The 25017-nt window shown below is 43.2% G+C and overlaps 1 protein-coding gene across 4 annotated transcripts in view; it reads right to left on the reverse strand.

The window, feature by feature from the left end:
- The window catches only part of Ttc17 (tetratricopeptide repeat domain 17), a 105676-nt gene that overhangs the window by 28066 nt on the left and 52593 nt on the right, over positions 1–25017 (reverse strand). The window contains exons 17-22 of one of the 4 annotated variants that reach the window (XR_013050605.1): positions 23924–24094; positions 13397–13656; positions 10461–10614; positions 6961–8767; positions 5090–5249; positions 2930–3013 (exon numbers count right to left, since the gene is read on the reverse strand). Coding sequence is in view for 2 of the 4 variants with exons in the window: in XM_042275780.2 (XP_042131714.1) it covers positions 2930–3013; positions 5090–5249; positions 6961–7081; positions 10461–10614; positions 13397–13656; positions 23924–24094 (950 nt within the window). In the remaining 2 variants the exon portion in view is untranslated. The remainder of the gene's footprint in view (positions 1–2929; positions 3014–5089; positions 5250–6960; positions 8768–10460; positions 10615–13396; positions 13657–23923; positions 24095–25017) is intronic. The other 3 variants (XM_042275780.2, XR_013050606.1, XM_042275781.2) reach the window with 3 other exon arrangements.

Below are 25017 nucleotides of genomic sequence, written 5' to 3' on the forward strand. Positions count from 1 at the left end.
AAAGACCGAAGTTTGACCCTAGCCCCACAAGGTGGCAGGAGCCAATTCCTGAAAATTGTCTCTGACATTTACACTGGTATGGTGTACATGTCTGCACTCAAAGTACACACACACACACACACACACACACACACACACACACACACACACACGGGGGGGGGGGGCGGGGCAGTCTAGTAATTAAAAATACAATTTTACTAAATATGTTTTAGAATTGGCTATCTTGGTTAAATTCCCCAAATATATGGTATGACACATTTCTTTTAGTTTTTGTTTGTTTCCAGACAGGGTTTCTCTGTGTAGTTTTGGTGCCTGTCCTGGATCTCGATCTGTAGACCAGGCTGGCCTTGAACTCACAGATCCGGGCCTAGCTCTGCCTCCCAAGTGCTGGGATTAAAGGCATGAGCCACCACCATCCAGCTTTTTTTAAAGTTTTTTTTTTATATATATTTTTATTTATTAGGCAGGATCTCTCTACGTAGTTTATTTATTTATTGAGACAGGGTCTCTACATAGCTCTGGTTAGCCTGGAGGATTTGTCTTTTCAAGATACAGTTTCAAACTTTTTTCTTTCAGGAATGTTTTTACAAATTATAATTTTAATATTGCTCTGTCTTTGTTTTGTTTTTTAAGACAAGGTTTCTCTGTGTAGTTTTGGTGCCTGTACTGGATCTCACTCTATAGACCAGGCTGACCTCGAACTCAGAGATCTGCCTGGCTCTTTTTTTTTTTTTTCATTTCCTGTTTTTTTTTTTTTTTTTTTTTTTGGTATATTTCTGGTTTGTACTTTTGAAACAAGGACTTACTGTCTAGCCCATGTTGGCCTTGAACTCACTATGCAGCCCAAGATGCTCCAAAGCCTGTGGTTCTCCACCTGCAGCTCTGCCTCCTTTTGATGAAAAGACCGATCCTGTTTGTGTTCTGTTTTCCTTGGGTATTATCCAGCATGCTGGCCTGTGTTTCCTCTTCCTTTGTCTTCATCTGGAATAATTTCTTTCCTTTGTAATTCTTTTGAATATGCCGCTGTTTCTCTTTCAACTCCCCCTTCTGCCAGCCATCTCATTCTCTAGCTCTCCCAAGCCTAAGTTGTTCTTGCAGACTTGCTGGCTCAGAGTGCGAGTCTGAGGCTCAGTTCCAGTAGCCTGGGGCTCTTCATCATCCTCTAGACCCAGCATCAGACCTGGGCTCCTCATCATCCTCCAGATCAGCATCAGGTCTGGGCTCCTCTTCATCCTCCAGACCAGCTTAGATTCTAAGTTGCGGCCCTGGTCTCAGTGAGCTCACACTCACACTTGTGGTCTGTTTGTGTTTTTATTTATTTATTTAATTTAAATTAATTAATTTATTTTTTGGTCTTTTCGAGACAGGGTTTCTCTGTGTAGTTTTGGTGCCTGTCCTGGATCTCGCTCTATAGACCAGGCTGGCCTTGAACTCACAGAGATCTGCCTAGCTCTGCCTCCCGAGTGCTGGAATTAAAACTGTGTGCCACCACTGCCTGGCCTGTTTGTACTTTTAAATAAATACAAAGACCTGTGGACACCTGCTTTGTGTAAGACCACTAGTAACTCAGCAGCATTTTATCCTGTGCAGGATGCATTTGTTCTGAAATGGGGCGATCTCTCCTGGAGACTAAACTGCTGTGTCAGGAGATAAGTGTCAAGGAGTCCCTCTTGCTTTATTAAAATATAATAATTTGCTTGGATAAGCATTGTTGCTAACTCTTTTGGATTAGTTTCTCTATCACATAACATGCCTTTTTAACTAGACATATTTTATAGAAATAAGAGAACTTGCTAAGTCTTACTTAATTCTATCTTGGATTACATTTTTTTCCTGTCATGTTTTCCTCCATTCTTCTTGATTATCTCTTTGGTTTTTTTCCCTTTCCTTCCAGTCTACCACCCCTCAGGTCTCTTTCTCTCCTGTTCGCTAGCATTCAGGGTGAGGATCCTGTTTTTACACCCTTTGCTAACCTCTCCCTGCATTTTTAGTTTTGCTCTGTGATCTTGATTCATAAAGTCAGTTCTTTCATGTGATTTTTAAAGTCTAGACTAAATTGGCCCCTGCAGGATCTTCCTGGTGAGCCTGGCTGCTCCTATGTGGTGGTCCTGAGTCTGGGTCACTACTGAACTGCTGTCTGTATCACTTGGTTTTCCTATCAGGCAGAGGACTTCTATGGACACATTTGAGAATGGCCAGCCCAGCCTGTCTTCTGCCTCCACTTCCCATGTGCCTTCTAGGTCGATCTCAAGCGCTTTCAGCAATCTTTACTTCTTACTATTTATTTATTTGGGTCTGTAGATCACATCTGTGCCCCACTTTTATTATAAATGGATAATTCCCGTGTGTGATACCCAAAGCAAGGCAGTTGTTACTGCATCTGTCATATTCACGTTGAAGTGAGCTGCTTTTCTTAATCACTATTATAAATAACCTCTCCAGTATCAGACAGCACCAGACAGATTCTTAGCTACAAAGAAATCAGATTAATAACTTAACTCCTCTTCTTGAGGTAGAAAAGTTAAGAGATTTCAGGCACCTTCTCGGAGCTGCAGGAAGTGCAGCATTGTAATTGTGCTTCAGGCCTGGAGTAGGAAAGCTATTCCACACGGTACTTCCTGTCAGCACCCACACTGCCTCACTTCCTGTACCAGGTCCCAGGGTTCCCAGCAGCACCTGTCAGCACCCAGGCAGAGGAAAGGGGACGACGCTGACTGGGCATGCCTCATCCCAGAAGGCAAAGAAGGGCGGGAGAGAGTGACGGGTGGTGATGGAGAAGTTATGAAAGGGACCGAGATGTCCTGAGTGGGGACACTTCACCCTGGCCCTCTGCTCATGTTAGTCAGAGGCAGAAGAGGTGAGAGATGTGGGAACCCACAGTCTACTAAGAAGTCAAAGGGTGACTTACTAGTCACCTTGGGGGACTTACTTTTTCCAAAACCTTGGCGATTCGGGTGCCGATTTGTTCAAGTGACTGTTGTGGATACTGGTCCTTGCCAAGATTCTGCAATACCTGGAACAGAAGGAGATGGACGGTGAGAGGGCTGATAATGAAATCAGATTTGGATGCTGCTGGTGCTTCTGAGATGGGTGGTGGAGTATAACATCAAAATGCTTCTCTGGGACACTGCTGTACATCTGCTGGGGAGCCAGTCTGTGGAAGACACTCTTAAGATGACTCTGACAGCCCATGGTCCTCTCCCACGTAATACAAATTACAGACACATGAAACACAGTCGTCATAGCAACACCAGAAAATAAGGGCAACAAAACTACCTGCAGTTTTGTCATCTACACAGGCACTGTTCATAAATACCCTTAACGTATTTTTCAGATATTTGCTGTGAGTGTGTGTATACACGGTAATCTATATTTTCATTTAGTATATTCTTTTTTTTTTTTTTTTTAATTTTTAATTGTTCTATTCATTCACAGTTAATACAGAAAATACTTGGAAACATTTCCATATAATATTTGACACAGAAATCATCAAATAGAAGTATACAATGTTGACAGGAGGTAGTACATTTATAATTTATAACCCCAAATGTATTTATAAATTAGAAATGGAAAGATCTACAAATGAAATTATGAAGGTTCACCAAAGTCATTTAATCTGTCAGTTTCTCATTCATTTTTATGTCTTAATAATATTCTATTGTATGAATAAGCCACATTTTATTTCTCTCCAGTATTTGATAGCTATTTGAGTTGTTTTAACTTTTTTACTATTAGCAACACACTGCTGTAAACCTTCATGTACATGTTTCATAGGTACACATTTTCAGTAGTTTGAGGTTATATTCCTAAGGGTAGAATTGTTGAGTAACAGAGTAACAATGTTTTGCATTTTGACCAACCACCAGACTATTTTGCCAAAGTGGCACACCATTTTACAATCTCACCAAATCCTTGTTTTTAAGGCTCTGATTTTTGTACAAAAGCATTCAATCATTCTGTCAGACCAAACCAGGAAAAGTAAGCTATAGTTCAGAGCTGTTCTATTCCATTTACTATGCAAAGCCAATCTTGGCGTTTGCAACTCTCAGCCCTTTTGAGTATTCTTGCAGTGTTCACCTTTTCCTCCACCACTTTTTTCTTCTTCTTTTTTTCTGGTTTATTTCTATCTATTACAAATGTATAAAAAATCCTCCATCAACACTGCTGATAGCAGCAGAACCTTGAGCAATATACCTTTGGTTTGCTCATTTAGTATATTCTAAAATTTCCTTCATGCTAACAAATATCTGTCTTAGTTAGGGTTTCTCTTGTGATAAAATACCATGACTAAAGCAACTTGCAGAGGAAAGGATGTATTTCAGATTATAACTCACGGGTCACTCCATCACAACAGGAAGTCAGGGCAGGAGCTGAAGCAGGGCAGGAACCTGGAGGCAGGAGCTGAGGCAGAGGCCAGGGAGGGGGCTGCTTCCTGGCTCGCTCCTCATGGCTTGCGGAGCCCATTTTGTTTTAGCACCCAGGACAAGCAGCTCAGGGGAGGCACTGCTCACTGTGAGCTGGGCACTCCCACATCAACCAAGAAAATGCACCACAGGGCAGTCTGGTGGGGGCATTTCCCAACTAAGGCTCCTTCTACAATGTCTCTAGCTTGGGTCAAGTTGACATGAAACTAACCAGAATGACATTTCTACCACATCCTTTCTAATTATGCCACTGTATATTGTCTGATATCTTATTTAACTTATCCTTTACATGGGCATCTGTGACGTGTTCTCCAATTCTCCTTTGAGGTACAATCTTTGCTAGACATATGCTGCTTCAGTCCTCCTGCCTTTTTAAAGAATGTCAACAGGAAAATATGTTTCTCTCCTGAGCCCCTCCGTGGGAGGCAGGGACCAGTTCACCCAGAGCGGTGTGTTGGTTACAGTCATAAGAAGCACAAGCTCTGTCCTAGGGCCTGAAAGGAACTGGGTTCAGCCAAAAGCCACCTAAGTCAGGGCCTCCCCTCACCCCCCCCCCCCAAAAAAAAGCAAAAAGCGCCCTGGCCACTCACTCTTGTTTCTGCTCTCAGTTACACCAAAACTGAGAGGCTATCATTACCACAGACTGAACGAGGCTGCGTACTCACCTCTGTTAGCTGGCTCTCACCCGTGTAGTGCAGGCTGGCTCTGTTGGACACTCCCTGTAAGTGGTCCAGGGTATGCATGCTCGTGGGGAGATTGCCATTGCACAGCGGTTCCATTGCTGGCTGCTGTATGGGTGTGGCAAAGTCTATGTGCTCTGTGATGCTGGAATATAGAGATGACCACATCAGCCATGGAAACTCCAAGTAGGTAAGAAGAGCTCTGACAATCAGTGGATCTAACTTCTACATGGTACTGCCTCACCAGGGAGGGTTTGAAATAAGTGGGTTTTCTCCTTTTAGGGATCAGATAGCAGTTAGACAATCAATGGTCCCTCCAGCCTCCTTTTCCTTTACACACAGAAGCACACTTGTGCTCAAAGAAAATTTTAGTCATCTAAAAGACAGGAAATCTGATGCAGACCCAGCTGGAAACTCATTGTACTTGACTTCATGACCCTTGAGGTCCATATGGGTGCTAGAAACTGAACTCTGGCCTTCTGGAAAAGCAGCACATCCTGTTGCATGTGCAACAATCATATGCATTACATATGGTAATTTGGCACCACCAAATTTTACTTTGAAATTTAAATTTAAAAATTTCAACTTATATTTGGGAGAAATTTATTGCTCCATTGATTATTTATTCCAAATGCATTGTATCAGATACCAACACTATAATAATAAAGCAAACATATGTAGTCCCAGCTGTTACGCTACTCATGTCTTGGAAGGGGTAGCATTACAGATGAGGTAAGTTATGACGAAAATGTACTCATAAGGAGGGTGGTTGTGACAGCTTTCTGGAGACAGCATAGGTCTTGGTGTGAAGGCTATGACTGAGGGGGGTGCAGGCAGAGCAAGAAGGCTTGACTTGCATCCAAAGAACTCTCATGGTAGGGTCAGACAGAGGCAAGCCTGAGCAGTGCAGGAGGTCTGGTTAGGAGGCTACGCATGTGCCTGTGTGGGAGCAGAGACACTCTGGAGGAGCAGTGTAGATGCAGAAAAGCAATTCTGAAAAGTTCTCAAGGAGTAAAAGTAGTAAGAATTGGGAACAGACGAGGTTTGAGGGATGAGGAAAAGAAGTATAAAGATGATATCAAGGTTTCTGGCCTGAGCACAGCTGAACGTATCCTAAGAATATGAAATGGAGGAGCTGGAGAGATGGGTCAGTGGTTAAGAGCACACACCAGCTACAGCTCCCAGGGCTCATGTCAGGTGGCTCACAACCTCCTGCAACTCCAGCTCCACAGACTCTATGCCCTTGTCTGAACTCCATGGGCACCTGTATTCACACATGTACACGCACACGCGCACGCGCACACATTTTCTTGAGATGGTGGGACTTTGAAGAGTGGTCTGGTCTGGAGATACAAATTTGGGAGGGATCACTGCCATCAGAGGTGAAGGACGTTCTAGGAGTAGTCACTCTGACTAGACATGACTGTAAAATAAGGTTAGCAGGCCTAGGGGAACAGCAATACTTCTAGGAAAGTCACCAAAGTCCCCTTGCTTGCTGTATCTTTACAGGTTCTGGTAAACCTAAATTTACCCAACCTCCCCTAAAAATGCACAATGTCTATGCAATGGCCTCTGTATTTCTAAAGAGAAGGATCTGGCCATCAACATGAACTATGCTACACATGACTTCTGACAGCTTGCAGATGAAGGCACCTTGGGGGTTCATTTACCACTCTTTGCGTGGACCAAGTCCATCTAGGCCATGGGTAGCAATGGCCATGCCCTGTTGACCACAGTAGCAGAAAGGTGACTCTTCAATCACCAATGACACAGAAGCCATTGCTGGAGTCAGCTGAGGCCCTTGTGGTTCATGGGTAAGGAAATTCCACGAGGAAGGTCACATGAAAGATACTCACTCAATGTTTTTTGAAGAAACTGCCAGCCAGGTGCTCACAATGGCAGTTAGCTCTACCCAGCGGAGTTTGAGGCATTCATCTGGACTGGGCCATCCCAGACTCTGGTAGTCACGCTTTTTTCCTGGAAGGAAAGTATGTCATGAATGGACACAGTACAAAGGAATGGAAGCCAACCTGCAATTTTCCCTATTGATGATATAACCCAAACCGTTATGTTTGCTGGTGCCCATTTTTCATCTTATCTTAAGGATGTGCACCATCGACAAACAGATCTAATTAAAATGTTATCATCAATGGCAATGGGAATAAAAATCCTCTCTGAATAAGGTCTTCTCAAAGAAGATGAAATAAAAACTGAATCCTTTGTTGTATTTGAAGTTGGCCAACATGAAATAAGGATTAAGATACTCTTAGACATTAAACATTACCACGTTTAATTTTTATCCTTCTGGGTTTTGATTTTATGAGGCTAACTCTGACTTAATGGGAGCAGATATCTCTAAAGCTGGCATCTAGCCCTGGCACTGTGGCATTTTGGGCTGGATAATGCTTTGTTGTAGGGACACTGTAGTGCACTGGAGGACATTTCAGAAGCACCTAGGCCTCAACCCAATAGATTTCAGGAGCATAGCCTTCTCAGGAAATATTGCCACATATTGCCAAATGTTCCATGGGTGCAAAGTTGTCCCTGGTAGAATCACAGCTACAAAGGAAAGTGTCAAGATGGGATCAATGACAATGTAAGGCCACCATTTATTTCAAGAGTGTTTCCTGTGTGTTCAGAAGCTGAATTCAGTGTTTGCAACTCCTGATCTCACTAGGCTTTCATCCTCACTGCTCACAGGAGGACACAGTCAACAGCTTTCTGGCTGGAGGGTGCAGAGTCAGAACCCAGGCACAGGTTATTTGATTCTAACACACACATGCCCAATTCCTGTGCTAGTAAAGGCCCCACTTTTTCAGTCTGAGCCCTTCACTTCAGATCAGTCCCCAGGAAAGAACAAAACCAAGTCTATTGGATGGGTTTCTGATGGGGGCGGGCAGGGTGGAGAACCTTAGTTCTACTTAGCACTTTTTACACTGTAGGTGTTTATCGGAATGAGAAAAACATTTGAGGTACAGGCAGGGATTTAGATTCAGATTTTAATAAAGCAAAAAAGAACAATTTGGAAAAATTTCAAATTAACTTTAAATAAAGCAAACATTTCACAATAAAGCTCACTTTCTTTTTATACTTAAGAGATTCACTTGAAAAAATATTTATTGAGCACCTATTATAAGGGTCTGGGAACTGTGTAACACGCTGGGGTACACACAGAAAGAGGGAGCCTGCTCTGCAGCTCACAGGCTAGTGAGGAAGGCGAACAGAAGCAAACTGGTACACTGTGACAGCATGGTGCTCGAGAAGGAACCCAAGAGTTGCACAAACGGAAGGGCAACTAATTCTGTCTGAAGGCAGCGAGGGAGAAAGGGCACTTGACTTTCAAGTTTTAGGGGAGCAGTGTTAGCACCGCAGAGGTGGTATAAGGGCATTCCAGGCAGAGGGAACAGCATGTACAAAGGCATGGGTAAAATAAGAGCATGGCTGCTTCATAGGTGGCGTTGAAGGGTGGAGAGAGGCTGGTTTATAAAGGGTCTTGAATGCCACACTAGGAAGTCTGCACTTTATCCTGTAGGCAGTGGGAAACTTCGAGCCCACATCTCTCCATCTTGTTCACAAGGATATCATAAGAGGATGTTAAATGCCTTGCTGAAATCCAGTTACATTATGTCTATGGCACTTCCCTGGTCTTCCAGTTTAGAAGCCCTAGCCAAAAAAGGAAATGAAATTAGTTCAATGTTATTATTAGTACTTAGTGTATCTACTATGGCTCTCAATGATCTCCATTTCTCCCCACAGGTTTACAAACATTTGCTCAATAATTTGCTTTAGAACTTGGACATAATTTACTGGAAGTTTATTAGCTGACAGTAGGCAGAATCCATACTTATTTAAACTGGGCTACCAATGCTCTGTAGTATTTTTACACCTTCTCCATTCTGAGCATTCTCTATTAAGGAGAGTAAGTAGCTTCATGATCTCATTCACATGTACCTTCAACACCCCACTTGGGCCTATCAAATTGAGACCATTTGGAACTGGTTAAGCAGGACCATGGTGTAGCTCAGAGGCAGAAGACTTTCCTAATATGAGCAAGGTCCTCACCTCAACCCTCAAGCACCACAGGCAAGCACACACCTGCTGAGATGCTCTCATATAATCTCAGCCATGCTGGCTTTAAAATCCCCTTTGTAAGAAGCCTTTGGCTTCTTTAAAGTAATATAGGATCATTAGAAAATATCTATAAAATGGAAAGACCACAAAGAAGAAAATACAGATGACCTAGAGCTTCTTAGGACTCACAGAGAGCATCTGTAGTGCTGTGGTCACCTGCTTCTCTACCCGTTTCTGCATGCTTGCTTGCTAGGCCAAGGGTAGCCGATCTAAGAGGCCATCAACTTCACGGGATGGACTGCTTCAGACAATTTATGACAGAAAAATCCTGCCAACTATCACATACAGTCAGCTGTGATATGTATCTCATGTATCAGAGCTACTGAAATGTGGGGAAAATACAGTTGATAAAACAGCGTGTTTAACTCGCAGGATGGGAACATCCTTATGCCATTCATAAACTGTCTTTACTCATCTGCTGTGTTGTCTCTTTGTTGTACAGCATATGCCAGACATGCCGTAGCCTAGTGAGGAAAGTGCAGTATTTAGGCTGCGTATCAGCTGTTACTATGATAAGGAGCCCCCTGTAATCAACATCTCTGTGCACATGTCTGTGGTGTCTACAAGGCAACTTTCCTAAAGTGCATTAACAGAAGAATTACTGGTATGTTCTAAATTTCTCTGATTCATCTTGTCAAACTAACCTCAGATTTGCTCAGTTAATTTTCACTGTGTACTACACATTTAGAGATAATCTTAGCAAAAATCTTAATTGTTAATGTTTGCTGTTCCATGGCTGCGACTGACTGGACATTTTGTCACACTGGTAGTGCTGTGTGCATACCTTATTAAAGTGCACCCCAGGTTTGGATAATCTATTCTATTCTATATGTTCTATAGATTCTATTCTATATATTCTATGACTGCCCTCTGCTTTCGACAGCACTTTTATCTAAATAAGTTAAATAAGACAAATTTTAATGAATCGAACTTTCAGTCTAAGATAGTAAAAATATTCCTTTAAAAAGGGATATGACATTTTAAAAGAGGAATTCTATCACCACCATTTAATTGCTGGGGGAAAAAAAGTCACCTGGGTGTATGATAGTGACCTTTAACCCAAATAGTTAATGGTTAAAAACCAAAGTCTGAAAACATTTCTTATCCCAATGACTGATATGGTCCTTTCATCTTCTAATCTGAATGCTCTAAGTCACAAAACACATCCCTTATGAGAGAATCAGTGACGGGGAAGAAGAATGAGATCTGAGACATTCTCACTTACCTTGGGGTCCAGGAGACGCCACCTTTGGGCCAGTGATCTCTAAGTTGGCTTGGTAACGCTGTCCATTTTCTGCCTGATTGGACTCTACCTTTTTCGCAGGAGGTTTCTTCTGATCCCCTTTGGGTTTCTTTACACGTTTGACCTGGAATGTGATCTGGGAATCAAAAACACGTTAGAGACAAATGAGACCAATGAGTGAGTCTGTTGCTCACTAGAGATTTCAGGGGCTTTAAGGATAACCCAGTCCACCAGAACTTGGTGATAAGATTCTATTTCTGAAGATCCCCCCACCCTTTGATCAGAGGACATGGAAAAATCAAGTTGGCACTGCTGGGAACCTTCCTCCCCACTGGCTCCCTTTCATAGCACCAGAAGGTGCTATGCAGGTTATTAGAAGAAAAACGTCATTGATGATTTTATTCAGCTGTGAATAACAACCTGCATGGCAAGATATGCTCATGTGTGCAGTATTGTCATGGATACTACAGGGATAACCAATTGCTATCTGACTCGATTTAAGATCTGCTCCACAGGAGAGAATGAATACCTGTGCTGTAAATCTGACTAAGAACCCATGATTCCTGGGGGTAGGGTGGGAGGAACCCATTACTATTATTCTGCTAAATGGATACAGTATCAAATGCCTTTGAAATTTCTATCTTTATACCCACTGATTAGTGCAGTTCTCAGACCGAATCAGAGGACTTTGTGTGCTGAGTGAATGGTGGTTAACTCAGAAACTAAGAACTGGCCAAGACACAAGGAGTGCTCACCACAGTGGACAGCGCTATCACAGCCTCTCCTCACAAGGAGTGCTCACCACAGTGGACAGCTCTATCACAGCCTCTCCTCACAAGGAGTGCTCACCACAGTGGACAGCTCTATCACAGCCTCTCCTCACAAGGAGTGCTCACCACAGTGGACAGCTCTATCACAGCCTCTCCTCACAAGGCTCAGGACAAGTGAGGAAGAGAGGGCTGAAGGACTAAGAGCCAGAGGTCAGGGAGGGCTGGAGCAAAACAAGGTCTTCTGGAGATGGCAGGTCCACTATACCATACACTCAGAGAAGCTGCAGTTCCCTTCATAGAGACCAACCCAGCCATCTTCCCAGCTAGGATGAGCAGAAGGGCTCACAACCTTCCTTCTGAGGGAGGAAGAGTCAGTTTTTGTTAAAGGTGTGGCACCACAGGGATTCAACACATTCCAGTGGGTGGTGCCATACTCACTACTGTATGTGTACCCACATGGGACTGGGTGGGTTATAAGGAAAAAAGAGGGTGAGAGTGGTGGGTCTTACAGGAGTTAGTGGGGGTAAATATGATCAAGATATATACATAGGAAATTACAGTAAAAAGAATAACTGGATAGATACACTAATTACCCTGATTTGATCACTGTATACATGTGGGAATATCCATTGGAGATACAAATATGTTTATATATACTTACCCCATAAATATGTATAATTATTATGGCTCAATTCTGTGTGTGTGTGAGATGTGAGTATGTGTGCGCTCATTTGTGTCTGTGTGTGGGTGGGGTCAAGTCAAGAATGGCAAGGCTCTTGTGTAGGGAGCAGAAGACAACCTTCCAGGTTTGGAACTTGCCACCTGGTTTGGAGCAGGGTCTCTTCACTGTTGTGTAGCCCAGGCTAGCTGGCCTGAGGGCTTCTGGGGTTGCTCCTGTCTCTGCTTCCTTCTCCCTGTGGGAATGCTGGGACAAGACATTTCTGCTACTGTGGCTGGCTAATACTTGAGATGAGCGGCAGGGTTCACAAGTGCACTAGAATAGAGTGCTTCTATACATTGAGATATTCCCCTAGTTTCCAATTAAAAAAATTTAAATATGGGGCTGGAGAGATGGCTCAGAGGTTAAGAGCACTGACTGTTCTTCCAGAGGTCCTGAGTTCAATTCCCAGCAACCACATGGTGGCTCACAACCATCTGTAGTGAGATCTGGTGCCCTCTTCTGACCTGTAGTCATACATGCTGTATACAAAATAAGTAAATAAATAAATAGATCTTTTAAAAAAAAAAAAAAAAAATTTAAATATATAGTTTGAAAAGGAAAAATATCTTCCAAAATCCAGTCCTGTTAAGTTTTTCCTTAAGCTTATTGTTGGTGTTGTTATTAGTAGTAGTAGTCTGAACAATCTTACTCTGTTGCCCAGGCTAGTTTTGAATTCTTGGGCTCACATCATCCTCCTGCTTCAGCTTACTGAGTGCCGAGATTACAGGTGTAGACTGCATCTGGCTAAGTTTAATTTTAAAGATCTAAATGAAAAATTGGCAGTGAAATGTACAAGAGAACCTGGTCTTGACAAGTACATATAGACTCTAAAAAGAAGTACCCCATCTGTCCCAAGTCTGTGGCTTTGAGGGTACTTTATACCCATCCCACTTCCTCTCACCTCCTGGAAGTAGGAGTGCTTATATAAGTGAAATGCTTCCTGGAAAATTCCAGTGTGATCCATGTCCTGGAATGTGGAGTACGGTAGAGCCACATACCCCAAAACCTTCACACCTGCATATTAGGTGTCCCCCAAAGACTTGGATGCATTTTATGAAGACTGAGATGGTGAACTCTGTGTATAAGTATGTGTTTGTGGCTGTGTGGATGCATGTGTGTGTCTGTATATTCAAGTGTGTGTTTATGTACACACTGGTATGCACAGGTGTGGAGGTCAGAGGACAACTTGAAGTATACGTCTTCAGGAGTGGTCTATCTTGTTTTTTTGAGATGGGGTCTTGGCTTGGAGTTCCTGGTAAGGCTAGGCCAGCTGGCCAGCAAGCCAGAGAGTCTCCTGCCTTTGCCTCCCCGTGCTGGCATCACAGGCACACGCCACTGTGCCTGGCTTTCTATGGGCTTCGGGACTGAACTCAGGCTCCCGGGCTTGCCTGCCGGCCTCTCCTCCACTCTGCGCTGCCAGTTCTTACCCATTCTGTTGCTTCATCATCTTCACTTCTGCAGTCGCCATAACAAGAGCTCTTGGCTACTCCATCCTGGGGGCCTTTCTTCAGTACCCGTATTCCCTGCAGGTCCAGACGCCGCCCCTTCATTTCTAGTGTTCCCCCAAAGCCTTCCAGAGGCCAGGCCTGCTGAAACTCATCCACCAAAGCCAGTATCTCTTCTGACATCTTTGTTTCATCTGACTTCTCCACCTCGTCAGAACCATTGCTCTCCTCAACCACTGTGCCTGCAATTCAAGGGGTCGCGTTGTCAAGTTTCATAGCGTTTATTCAAGTACTGAGTGACTCAAACCTTGATTTTGGGGACATTTTGGCTCTGCTTAGAAGCACAGCTACAGTGTCCCTTTATAGAACACCACTCAGCATCTTCAAACCTCACAACAGAGCACCATCTCTGCCATTTAGCCTTTGCCAAAACCCTGCCAGAAAGCAATGGCGGGAACCACAGGCAGGAGCCAGGGATGGTGTTACCAGTGAGAGGACAGCTGTGGCACACATTATTTGTTGTGAAAGATCACTTGCTCTATACACAAAACACAGATGGCAAAGATGATGTTTATTCTGTTATTTATTGGACATGTAGGTCTTTTCGAGTTTATTTAGTTACCATGAAACAGTTATGTGCCCAGTGCACATTGCTTGCTTAATTGTCTGAACAATGATTTTGTAGGAAAATACTAATTCTACATGAAGGCTTCCATTTTCAGTAGTTATTATTATAAAAATAGCCATATGCTAGTTTAATTTCTTTAAAATGGTTATTTATGTTGCTCAAGTATTTAAGGACTCCCACAGTGGCTCTCAGTGGAAAATGCTAGCAAAAATTTTCTCTCAAGAATCTAGAATGTTTGTCTTATTTTCCCATGAAGCTTACAACCATTAAGTTCCACCATATGCTTAGGCTATGAGGATACTCAGAAATGATCATTCTGTTTCTTAACATAATTTTTTTCCTTTGCTAAATTGTTTACTACTTAATCTTTGCTACCTATTTTGAATTAATTGCTGGGCCTTATACTGTGTGCTTCATAAATGTCATGTCTCATCCCTTCCAGAAGTGGATAGGGTACAAAAACAAAGAGCAAAATGTCTCCTTTTACAACATGTACCCACTGGTTAACATGAGAACACTGGCCTGACAGCCTCTGCCAGTTCATTATTCCTTCAGCTGGCAATTCCAGCTTTTTCAGAGATTAAGAACATCGTGTTAATAAGGCCAGTGTTAGGACTCACATACACACAACCAGACCGTAGCCACATAACTGCATGTTAGTAGTTTCTTGGTGGGGAAGGGCTAGAGTGAGAAACATGACTGATGGCCACAGACGAAGACAAATTTGCACAAGGCCAGTGGTGTTACCCTCTGCCCTCTTTCCAGCTTTTACTGTGGAACACAGGAAAGCCTGAGGTCAAGCTGTGATTCTTCCTTGAGAAATCTGGAAGGCTCTATTTATGATCATGTGACTATAAACCCTATTGCTGTCATTTCAAGTAAATTCCTCTTAGGTTTCCTAAGCCAACTGCTTTTTGCTCTAACTTTTTATGGTTATGGTCATCCTGCGAAAAGGATCTAGGGTAAAGCCCCTTCTTCAGAATACTGAACAAATACTGAACAGAATACATGGCCAGGGATATAAATACAGGCCAACAAGGATCTAATTTTAGGTTTCTATCTATCTGCTATGGTATTCCTAATGTTCAACCCTGGGCCCAGCACACAGCAGACCCCAGCAGCTGTGGGAGAGAGTAATGGGAGTTCAGAGCAATGTGACCTATGATGTTTTTGAGGCTCTGCTGTTCCCGTCTTGCCCTGTCCTGCAGGCAACTGAAGACGTTAAACTCCATGGTTTCCCTTGTCAGTGGTCACATAACGAGAGTCTGGGGCTCGGCCAGCTGAACGGCAAGCAACATATTAGGCTTCATATTAGCCAGGAAAACAGCTGGAGAGAGCTCCCCCTGGGAACCCCAAAGCAATGTACACAGAAGAGCTGCCTGGCGACTAAGTTGTCAGAGCTGTCTCTACTTGCTCCTCGTCTGATTTTCAGGTTCTTTTTCTTTCTCCTCCTATGGCTCCAAAAGGATTCCTTCACCCCATTCTGAGACAGGAAAGACTCTTTGATAAATTTCATCCAGCAAAACACATGGGCTTATACAATGTGGCTCTGGCCAAAGGCAGACTACTGACTGCTTTCTAAACATATAGTTAGACTGCATAAGGAGGCGCTCTGCTGTTTTTTTTTTTTTTTTTTTTTTCTTCTTGTAAACTTAACACAAGCTAGAATTTTCTGGAAACCTTGGTTAAAAAAATGCCTCTATCAGATTAGCCTGTAGGCAAGTGTGTGGGATATTTTCTTGATAAACAATTGATGTGGGAGGGCCCAGCTAACACAAAGTGGGTTGGTGCCACCCCTAAGAAGGCAGGCTGAACAAGCCAGGGAGAGCAAGCCAGTAAGCGATGCTTCTCCATGGCCTCTGCTTCAGTTTTTGCCCCAAGGTCCTGCCTTGATCTCCCTTCATGATGGACTGTGAGCTGTAATGTGAAATACACTTTGCTTTTGGTCACAGTGCTTATCACAGCAATGAAAACCCCAACTAGGACATAGGCTGTGGCTCAGAACTCTTTTTTTTTCCTTTTATTTTATTTTACAATACCATTCAGTTCTACATATCAGCCACCAGAACTCTTACCTTCTTTCAGTACTGGCTATTATATGAAAGCATCCATGTTGTTTACCTGCAAAATGTCTAAGTTTTCAAGGTTATCTCTTCCCAATACTTCGATCACGTGGCTATGGACACACCTAGTATTATATAAATGCATAATTTGAACGTATCAGAGAGAGAGAGCATTTTACAATGGTAGGCAGTATTCAAGTGAAGAAAGGCCCTGGAATTGCTTCAGGCTTCTGCTGATAGCATCTATTCCAAAGGGTGTTTGAACCAGGGTGACAGCAATTCTTAGGCAACAGCACTAAACACATACACTGTTTATGTTTACTTCTCAGATGGGTGGTTCACAAGTGCTGTGGGTGAGGGAAACCAGTGTTTATTTATTTAGCTTTTCCTATGCATGTGTCTGTCTCTGCCACAAATTATTTTGATGGGGGCAAAAAGCACATGAAGATTTTGACTCTGTCAAATTAAATATAACCAAGCAATAATAAACTCAGAAACACAAAGCTATATATGTTTGAGACAATTAAAATTTTTCATAAGACAAAATGATCTGAATGCAATCACACAGTGCTTCCCAGAGAAACGCAGAATTGTAGCAGGGTTTTGACAGAGAAGCAGCCTGGGGGAAACTTTCTAAAAAGCGTATGTTCATTGGCTCAGGTACTCATGGACCAAAGTAGATATGCATGCAGGAACACAGGAAGACATGTACCAAGGTGCTACTAATGGCAAGTTCATTGGAATACAGCACGTGGATAGGCAATCAGCAAGGACAATTTAGAGGGAAGCTGGTGACATTAAGACTCTCTAGTGGAGTCTGGAAGAGAGGTTCCTAGCAAAGGAACCTCCTGTTCCTTAGGCAGACTAATAATGAAGTATGTGAAAGCCATGAGGATGGTGAGGGCCCAGGTCAGCTGGTGAAGGTGTGGGTGGCGAGGGACAAGAAAGGACAGAACATGGGACTAGAATGGCATTTCATGGAACAAAGGAAGCTGCTGCCTTTGGGACTGCAAAGAGAACTTTGGAGAAAAACAGGGTGGGTTTAAAGATGAGTTCAAGACTTTAAAGTCTCCTGTGAATTGCAGGGTTCTGTATGAGGTGGATGTCAGTTCCCACCTGAGTTTGAAAACAGAATTCTGCTTACAGAAGAGTTAGGCAAGGGTAATAGGGCAGAATTAAAGTTTAAGGCATTTATCAGATGACTTATTCCAACATTTGCTGCTGGTGCACAGCAGTGTGAAGAGGGCTGGGCTATCGTAAGTCATGGAGCTTAAGCACTAGAATGGAAGGCAGGACTGGTCTGCAGACGCTGGCCCACGTAGAGCGCTCACTGTCCTGTACAAATGTCTGCTGTAGTTGGAAATACAGCCTTCCTTCCGTATGGTGACAGCTCTGGATTGGGGAGGAATCTCAGATTTGAAATAACGCTGGAAGCAAGCAGTAGGAGTAGACTCTAGGCTTGCAGCCCGTGGGGCAGATGGTGTGATAGAAACTGAAACAGAGGCTGACACCCACGCCTCCAGTTTTCCTTCATCTTCTTTACCAGGCATTATTTTCACATGGGAAAGGGAGGATAAATATTGTGACGCTGAAGAGAACATGAGTACCCACAGTGAGGGTCACATGGGTTCACACTGAGTTTCAGCCATGTTAGGTATTCTGTCAAGAGTCACAGAGAGCAGAGGGGCTGAGAATGCAGATGATGGTATGTGCCCCAACTGAAATGAAAACAGCTTCGTACAATTTCTCAATGTTCCAAAACCACATGGGCATTCAGGCTTAAGTCTGGGGGCCTCAGCTTAAGAGATTCCAAAGGAGACTAAGCTAAGAGAGCGAAAGTCCTCGAGCATGTTCAATGAGGGACAGCGGAACTGAGGCTACCACAGTGTTGAGAGTGGCAGCTGACGCGCAGCTCAGAAACAATCAGCTGAGCAAACGCTTTGCTAGGAAGACTGACAAATCCCAGTGAGGCTGTTCTGACAATGGCAACGAGACCAGGAGCCGCAGCCTCAGAAGAGCTGCTGAAGGAAATAAGCACACTGACTGACATGGGGGAGCGGAGTGGGCAGGAATAACTCCCTTCAAGCTAGGAGAGCACCACAGTAACAGGAAACAAGACCCCGGCCTCACAAGGGAAAGCTTGCGTTTCAGTTCAGTGTTAGAAAGGTTGGAATTGATGAACAATGGAATGGATCATCAAGGAGAGATGGAGTCCAGATGCCCAAGGAGGCCACCGAAGCCAGTGGATGACCTGCTGGGGCCCTATGGAGGGAGTGGAGCACCAGGACGGGAACACAAACACGTGACTGTCTTTTGTGAGGTAAGAAACCGCATTTACAGTTCCAGAAGAGGGGCTGCGAGAGCATTTTAAGGAGCGAAAGTTAGAAAGATGTGTACTAGATTCACAAAAAGCACATGGCCAGTAAACAGCCTAAAGGCAATGTTTAAATGAGGGTCAGACACTTCAGGCCTGACTGGAAACATCTCTCTGGTCTGGTCAGAGCGGTAAGTCCTAGCACATGAAGAACCAAAACTGAACTGGTCTGTCTGAAGACAGGAGCTGTCATGCCATCCACTCTGGCTTTCAACTTGCTACACATCCTGAACTGGCCTCAAACTCAAGCTCCTTTCGGCCTCGGCTTCTCAATACTGGGATTACAGGTGAGCACCATGAAGGCCAGCAGAGTATATTCACCTTTAACAATGAGACCATACACAGGACACAGACTAACCTGGCTCTAGATTAGGATGCAAGCAGTGTAGGCCCTAAGCAATACTGTCTGGCGCTCTGCTGTCCTCTTTAAATGTCAGGATCTGATTGTAAGTCAGGCTGCAATGCTGAAGACCTGCTGGGGACGTAGGGCATGAGTACTGGTATAAAACATCAGGATGGTAATCAGAGAGCAGGGCCTAGAGTAAAGCACTCAACCAAGGTGTGTTCTGAGCAGAAACAACAACAACAACAACAACAAAACTGTGGCACTCTTTCTTCTTCTGTGTGAGCAGTACACCAGGAGCAACAACTCAGGACAACCCAGGAAAGCAAATGGAATCTTCCCTAGGTGACTCTGGTACACCAGTATTAGGGCTCCTTCAACTAACAGGTGCTTCCGTATGTTAAGGACTTTGGCTCAGGGAGGTGACTGCTCAAGGTTTAATACTCAGCGGTGGAGGAAGTAGGTCATGATAGCAGGGTCTCTGACTATAGCCCCTATGTCCTCCTTCTCTAGTGATGGTTGCCAGTGAACATCTGTGGACCAGGGAAACAAGTACTAAGCAGTGATCTGAAAATGTCAATCAGCATGGGACCAAACTAGGCCCTCTGAATGTGGGTGACAGTTGTGTGGCTTGATCTGTTTGTAGGGCCCCTGGTAGTGGGACCAGGACTTATCCTGGGTGTATAAACTGGCTTTCTGAAGCCCATTCCCTATGGAGGGACACCTTGCTCAGCCTTGATGCAGCAGGGAGGGGCTTGGTCCTGCTTCAACTTAGCATGCCAGACTTTGTTGACTCCCCAAGGGAGGCCTTACCCCCTCTGAAGAATGGATGAGGGGTGAGCTGGGGGTGAAGTGAGGGGGAAGCAGGGGAAGGGGATGGAGGGGGACCTGGGGTCGGTATGTAAAATGAAAAAAAAATTAAATAAAAAAAAGAAAATGTCAAAAAGTGGCATTGTCTTCACTCTTAGCAAAATGAAATTTTTTAAAAAAAGATACACGAGTAAAATTCTTTTACCTCTGGAGAAATGTGTGTTGGTGTATAAGGTGGCCAGATGTACATTTTTGACCAAGACTGGCCTTTATTCTGAGATCATCTTTGTACTTCTCTTAGTAAACGATTCTGATCATTCTTACCAACTAAAAATGATGTTCTCATCCATCAAACCTCTATTTCTGAAGTGCACTAATAATGAGACCCCATGCATCAGGAGGCTAAATATGTATTTTAGATATGCCACTACTGACAATCTGAGGGAGCTGTCTAACTTTCCTGAGCCTTAGCTGGCTCATCTATACGGTGGGCTTAATAATATCTATTTCACAAATTAGTACATGATGCATAATACTGTATAAGTTATAATATACCACTAAAAGGCAGGAATTACTGTTACAGTTAATAGTCACTAGAGAGGACTTAACTATTTGTGTTTCTTTAAATTCTTTCCCCCCAAACTAGACTTCTCAAAATGTCTTTAATGTCTATGCTTGGCTGTGTCTATGAAAACATACTATTATATGTTTGTGGTAAAGAGCAGGACTTGTTACAACTGATAATCCCAGCAGAGGAAGCCTACTGGTAGGAACATGCAAACCGAAAACTGTTCTCCTGTGGACATGTTATTGGTACCTAGATGATAAGAAAAAGAACTGCAGGTGATTGACACAAGGTCAAGAAAAGTGAGTGCCTGAAAGTGCTCACACCTCTCACACTGTGAGCAGAATCATCAGAGACAAAAGGAATCTGTGTGAGTAAGTCTGCATGATGCTGAAGAGGCCCAAGAAACTCCCTGCCCCGGTCAGGGTAACTATGGCTCATCTTAAGTATGGGGGCTGAACAGAAAGACATGGGAATGGAATTGAAGATACACAAACGCTGGATGACTGCTCTCTCAGGCAATGATGTGTTCTACAAAAGGGAGCTGGGGCAAAATTGTGGTTCGGTTTTATTCTGAATTGTCTTAGAGAAAAATAATGACTAACGTTGTAGTCATAAATATCCCAGATACTACAGAGTTGTAAATGGAATAGGGACCATTTCTATAAATGGGTAAAATACCCTCAGCATGACTCAGTGTCATTTCTGATGACTCTCAGTCCATGAAACCTCAGGATGTTCATGGAACTGTGTGGGTGTACTGGTGCCAAAAAAGACACGAGATTGCCAGGCATCAGAGAAGAGTCATCCTGATGTGAATGAGCAAACTGTACAGTTTAAGGATAAATTCTTGGGAGTTGCTAGGTGAGATTTAGTTTCCTGAAAGTCTAATACTTTGCAATAGAACTGATTATTTCTCTAACTCTATAAGAGTGAAAGTCACAGTGGGCAGAAAAGACACAATCATTCACACAAGTGGTGGTCTCCCTGAGGACTGATTTGCTTCTCCTATACAGGAGCTTTTAAATATTTAATAGTAGGAGAAAAGATTTCGTATTAGTATTTAGTTTGTGCATAAGTACACATATGTGTATATCCATGAGTTTGGAGGTGAAAGGCTAACTGTGGGAGTTAATACTCTTATTGCACCATGTGGGTTTCGGGAATAAACTCAGATCATCAGACATGTCAGCAGCCATCTTACCAACCCTACTTGGTAAATATTGTAATTCAATCCACATAAGGCAAATACCATATTCAATTAATAAATGTAAGATACTTTTTATAGACATAGGACATGGTATGTAAAAAGTTCAAGACCTGGGTATTGAAGAGAAGGCTCTGTGGTTAAGAGCGCTCATGCAGAAAATGTCAGTTCAGTTCCCAGCACCATGTCAGGTGGATCACAGCCACCTGTTATTGTAGCTCCAGAGGATACACATCCTCTTCAGGCTTCTGTGGGCATCTACATTTATGTGCACATACCCCCACACACAAATAATTTAAAAATGTATCTTGTAACCTCCAAATATATTTATTTTTATTACTCAATTGTTTGCTGGGTATTGGGGGCACATCTTTAATTCCAGCACTTGGCTAAGAGACAGGTGAATCTCTATGAGTTCAAGTCCAGTCTGATCTACACAGAGAGTTCCAGAACAGTTAGGGCTACACAGTGAGAGACCGTGACTCAGGGAAAACAAACAAAAACTTATGGGGCTGTAGAGTTAGATGAGCTGTTAAGAGCACTTGATGCTTTTGCAGATGACCTAGGTTCAGTTCCTAGCACCCACATGGCCCACAAATCTTCTGTTAACTCCAGTTTAAGGAGATCCAAAGTCCTCTTCTGGCCTTCAGGGGCACCAGGCATGCATGTGATGTTCATGAATACATGCATGCAAAACACTTAACACATGAAACAATAAGTAAAAATAAATCTTAACAGCTGGGGAGAGGACTTAGCAGTTAAGAACACTTGCTGCTCTTCTAGAGGATCTGCTCCCCAGCACCCACGTGGCAGCTAAGAAGCCTCTGCAACCCCTGGGGTTCTGATGCCCTCTTCTGGTTTCTACAGGGACTGCATGCATGTGGTACAACAGACATACATGAAGACAAAACACCTATACACATAAAAATAAATCTAAACCAAAGAATTTTTTAGTGAAAGCTCATAATCTGATAGAAGCCAAGACACACAAACAAATTTCAATATATAAAACGTGTTTTGTAAAAAGTAGGGAAAACATAGCAGATGAAGTTCCTTAAATGTTTGAAAACTTTTGTGAATGCTTCACAGAGGAGGCAACACTGGAAATGTATAGGTTCTGTCTTCCTTTCTTCCTCCCTTTTTGAGACAGTCTCACATATACCAGGCTGGCCTTGAACTCCCTCTATAGCTGATATGTGAATCTCCATGCCCAGTTTATACAGTTCTGGGGAACAAACCCAGGTCTTTGTGTATGCCAGGCAATCATTACTATTTAAGCTACATGCCCAGCCCAGGAAAACATTTGCAGAGGTCATTATAAGTCTGTGTGAAAGATGTAGAGGCTCAAAAGAACTTGGCCTGAGAGAGAGGAATGGATATTGTATTTCCTGCGACTGGTTTAGTTATAATGGGATTGGGGGCCAAACTACCTCATAGTCCATATTAATTTAGGTTCTTCTGAATCTAATAGAGTTCCAGAAAAAATTAGGCTTAGGAAACTTACCTGATTACAACTGCATTTCAGAAACAACTCTTTGGACACACCAGAAATCCATAACAATGGCTGCTTCTGCTTTTAAAATTCTGTGTCAATTACGGACATTCCCTTGCTCTCTTTCTGTCTGTCTCTACACACACACACACACACACACACACACACACACACACACACACACACACACACACCCTATATAATTCTAGTTCTATATATACTTATATGTGTGCACACACAGAGAGATAGCATATATACAAAGTAAAAGGCTACAGTTAGGAAGACAGATTAAGAGGAAAGGCAGAAGTGAAGATGGCCTGTGTCAGTTAGTAGCAGAGAGAGAAGATGAAGAAATGAAAGCTTCAGCAGGTCTTAGAGACTGAGGAATCAAGGGGACCTGGGTGAGCTGAGCTGCAGTCACAGGATGGGATATGGGAATTGAACATTTCAGGAAATAGACCAAATGTAAAGTCAAGTTTAACAGCAGACATCTTAGATTTAAAGCCCCTGTACATCAAGATAAAGAGCCTACAAAAATCAGGCTGGAGCTGTGGAGAAGCCTTAGGGCAAGTACATTATGGGAGCCACTGGTGTGGTCACAGGAATCTGTGCCACTGAAAGACACTGCACGGGAGGAAAGAAGGTCAGGATACAGGTATCCTCCCGACACAGGACAGAGTAGGTGAGGAAAGTGAAAGAGCATCTGAGGTCAGGCCAGGGTCAAGGGCAAAGCATTCCAGAAGCCACAGAGTTTCCTCTCAGCAGTGACTCACTCCAGAGACTCAGAGTGTTGAGAAGCAGGACCGCACATGCATGAATCAAGTCTGCCTAGCAAGAGAGGGACAGAAATGGAAGAAAGAGTGAATTCCCCATCACAGTGTCCTCCTCATCATTTGATGGTCAACCTCCTGACTCCATGAGTGGCTGTTAGAAGAAGGAAACAAACTCTGGTGAGGAGAGAAGAGCGCAAGCCTGGTGTTCAGGAGCTGATTTTCTCCGGAGCACAGCTCAGGTCAAGTCAACTTACTTTCAAGTCTAAGGGCATCTGAGTCCCTCCCTGAGTTCTCAACAGAAAGCACAGGCTCCTCCTCTGCTCCTTGCTCAGAGGGCTCTTCTTCAGCAGCATCCAGTGACTGTGGATTGTCAAAATATTTCTGTTTGTCATGGCTGATGTCCAGGCTTTTTTCATGACAATGACCTCAATGACAAGAGACACAGATACATACATTAGAAATATCTCTCACGTTGCCTTATAATGCAAGGTCCCGACACATCAAGAGCAAAAAGTGACAATGCAAATAATGCAGCTAATGCAACAATCAGTACACAGGAGTATGTGTGTGACTCATGATTTTGCACTGAAATTCAAGTTTTGGCTGCTATGCTATCGGAAGAATCAAGTATTTTGGTGAAAAGGTGGCAGGCAATGAAGATCAAGCCTCAAGATCTTGTGTTTATCCATCACTGTAAAATATCCTCTTGAAGCTAAAAATACCATAAAAAGTGAGGAATGAAGAGCCTGAATATGTCTGAGAATAATGGATTATAGGGACATATATTATTCTTTCATGTAGTTCAAAATGAAACATATCAAAAGGTGAGGTGAGTTATATGCCTTAAAAACCCAAGGAATTAATGGAGAGTGATAACAGCAATCCCACATTAAGACTGCAATGTGAAAAGGTTGCCTGATTTTCTTTTAGACAGTATGTTCTGGCTGCCTGGGTAGAGATGTTCTAAGAACAAAATGTTAATAAATCTTGAATGAGATCCTGACATTGCTGCTACCTTCTTGACTCACACAGTGGGACTGTTCTCTAGAGTTGTGCTGTGAGTCAAAGGATTTGATCCTATCAGGGATATCTGTTGACACAAACAGCTCCCAGTATTGAGTCCCACCTGATGGCCATTTTCTGGGCCAGAGAATACTAGCCAGTTATGTCTTCTGTGGCAATAACCAGCCTATGACATCTCTCCTTTGCCACTGTTTGTTCCAGATGGTCTGGCTCACTGAATGGGTGTCTTTCCCTCCCTTTCTGTTCTATGTATGCTGTCACAGAAGATGTGGTCACTGGAAGGCCACAGATTTCTTATTATAGACAACCATGTGGTTAAGAATAT

Source organism: Peromyscus maniculatus, chromosome 4, assembly GCF_049852395.1.
Source record: "Peromyscus maniculatus bairdii isolate BWxNUB_F1_BW_parent chromosome 4, HU_Pman_BW_mat_3.1, whole genome shotgun sequence".
Taxonomy (NCBI): Eukaryota; Metazoa; Chordata; class Mammalia; order Rodentia; family Cricetidae; genus Peromyscus; species Peromyscus maniculatus.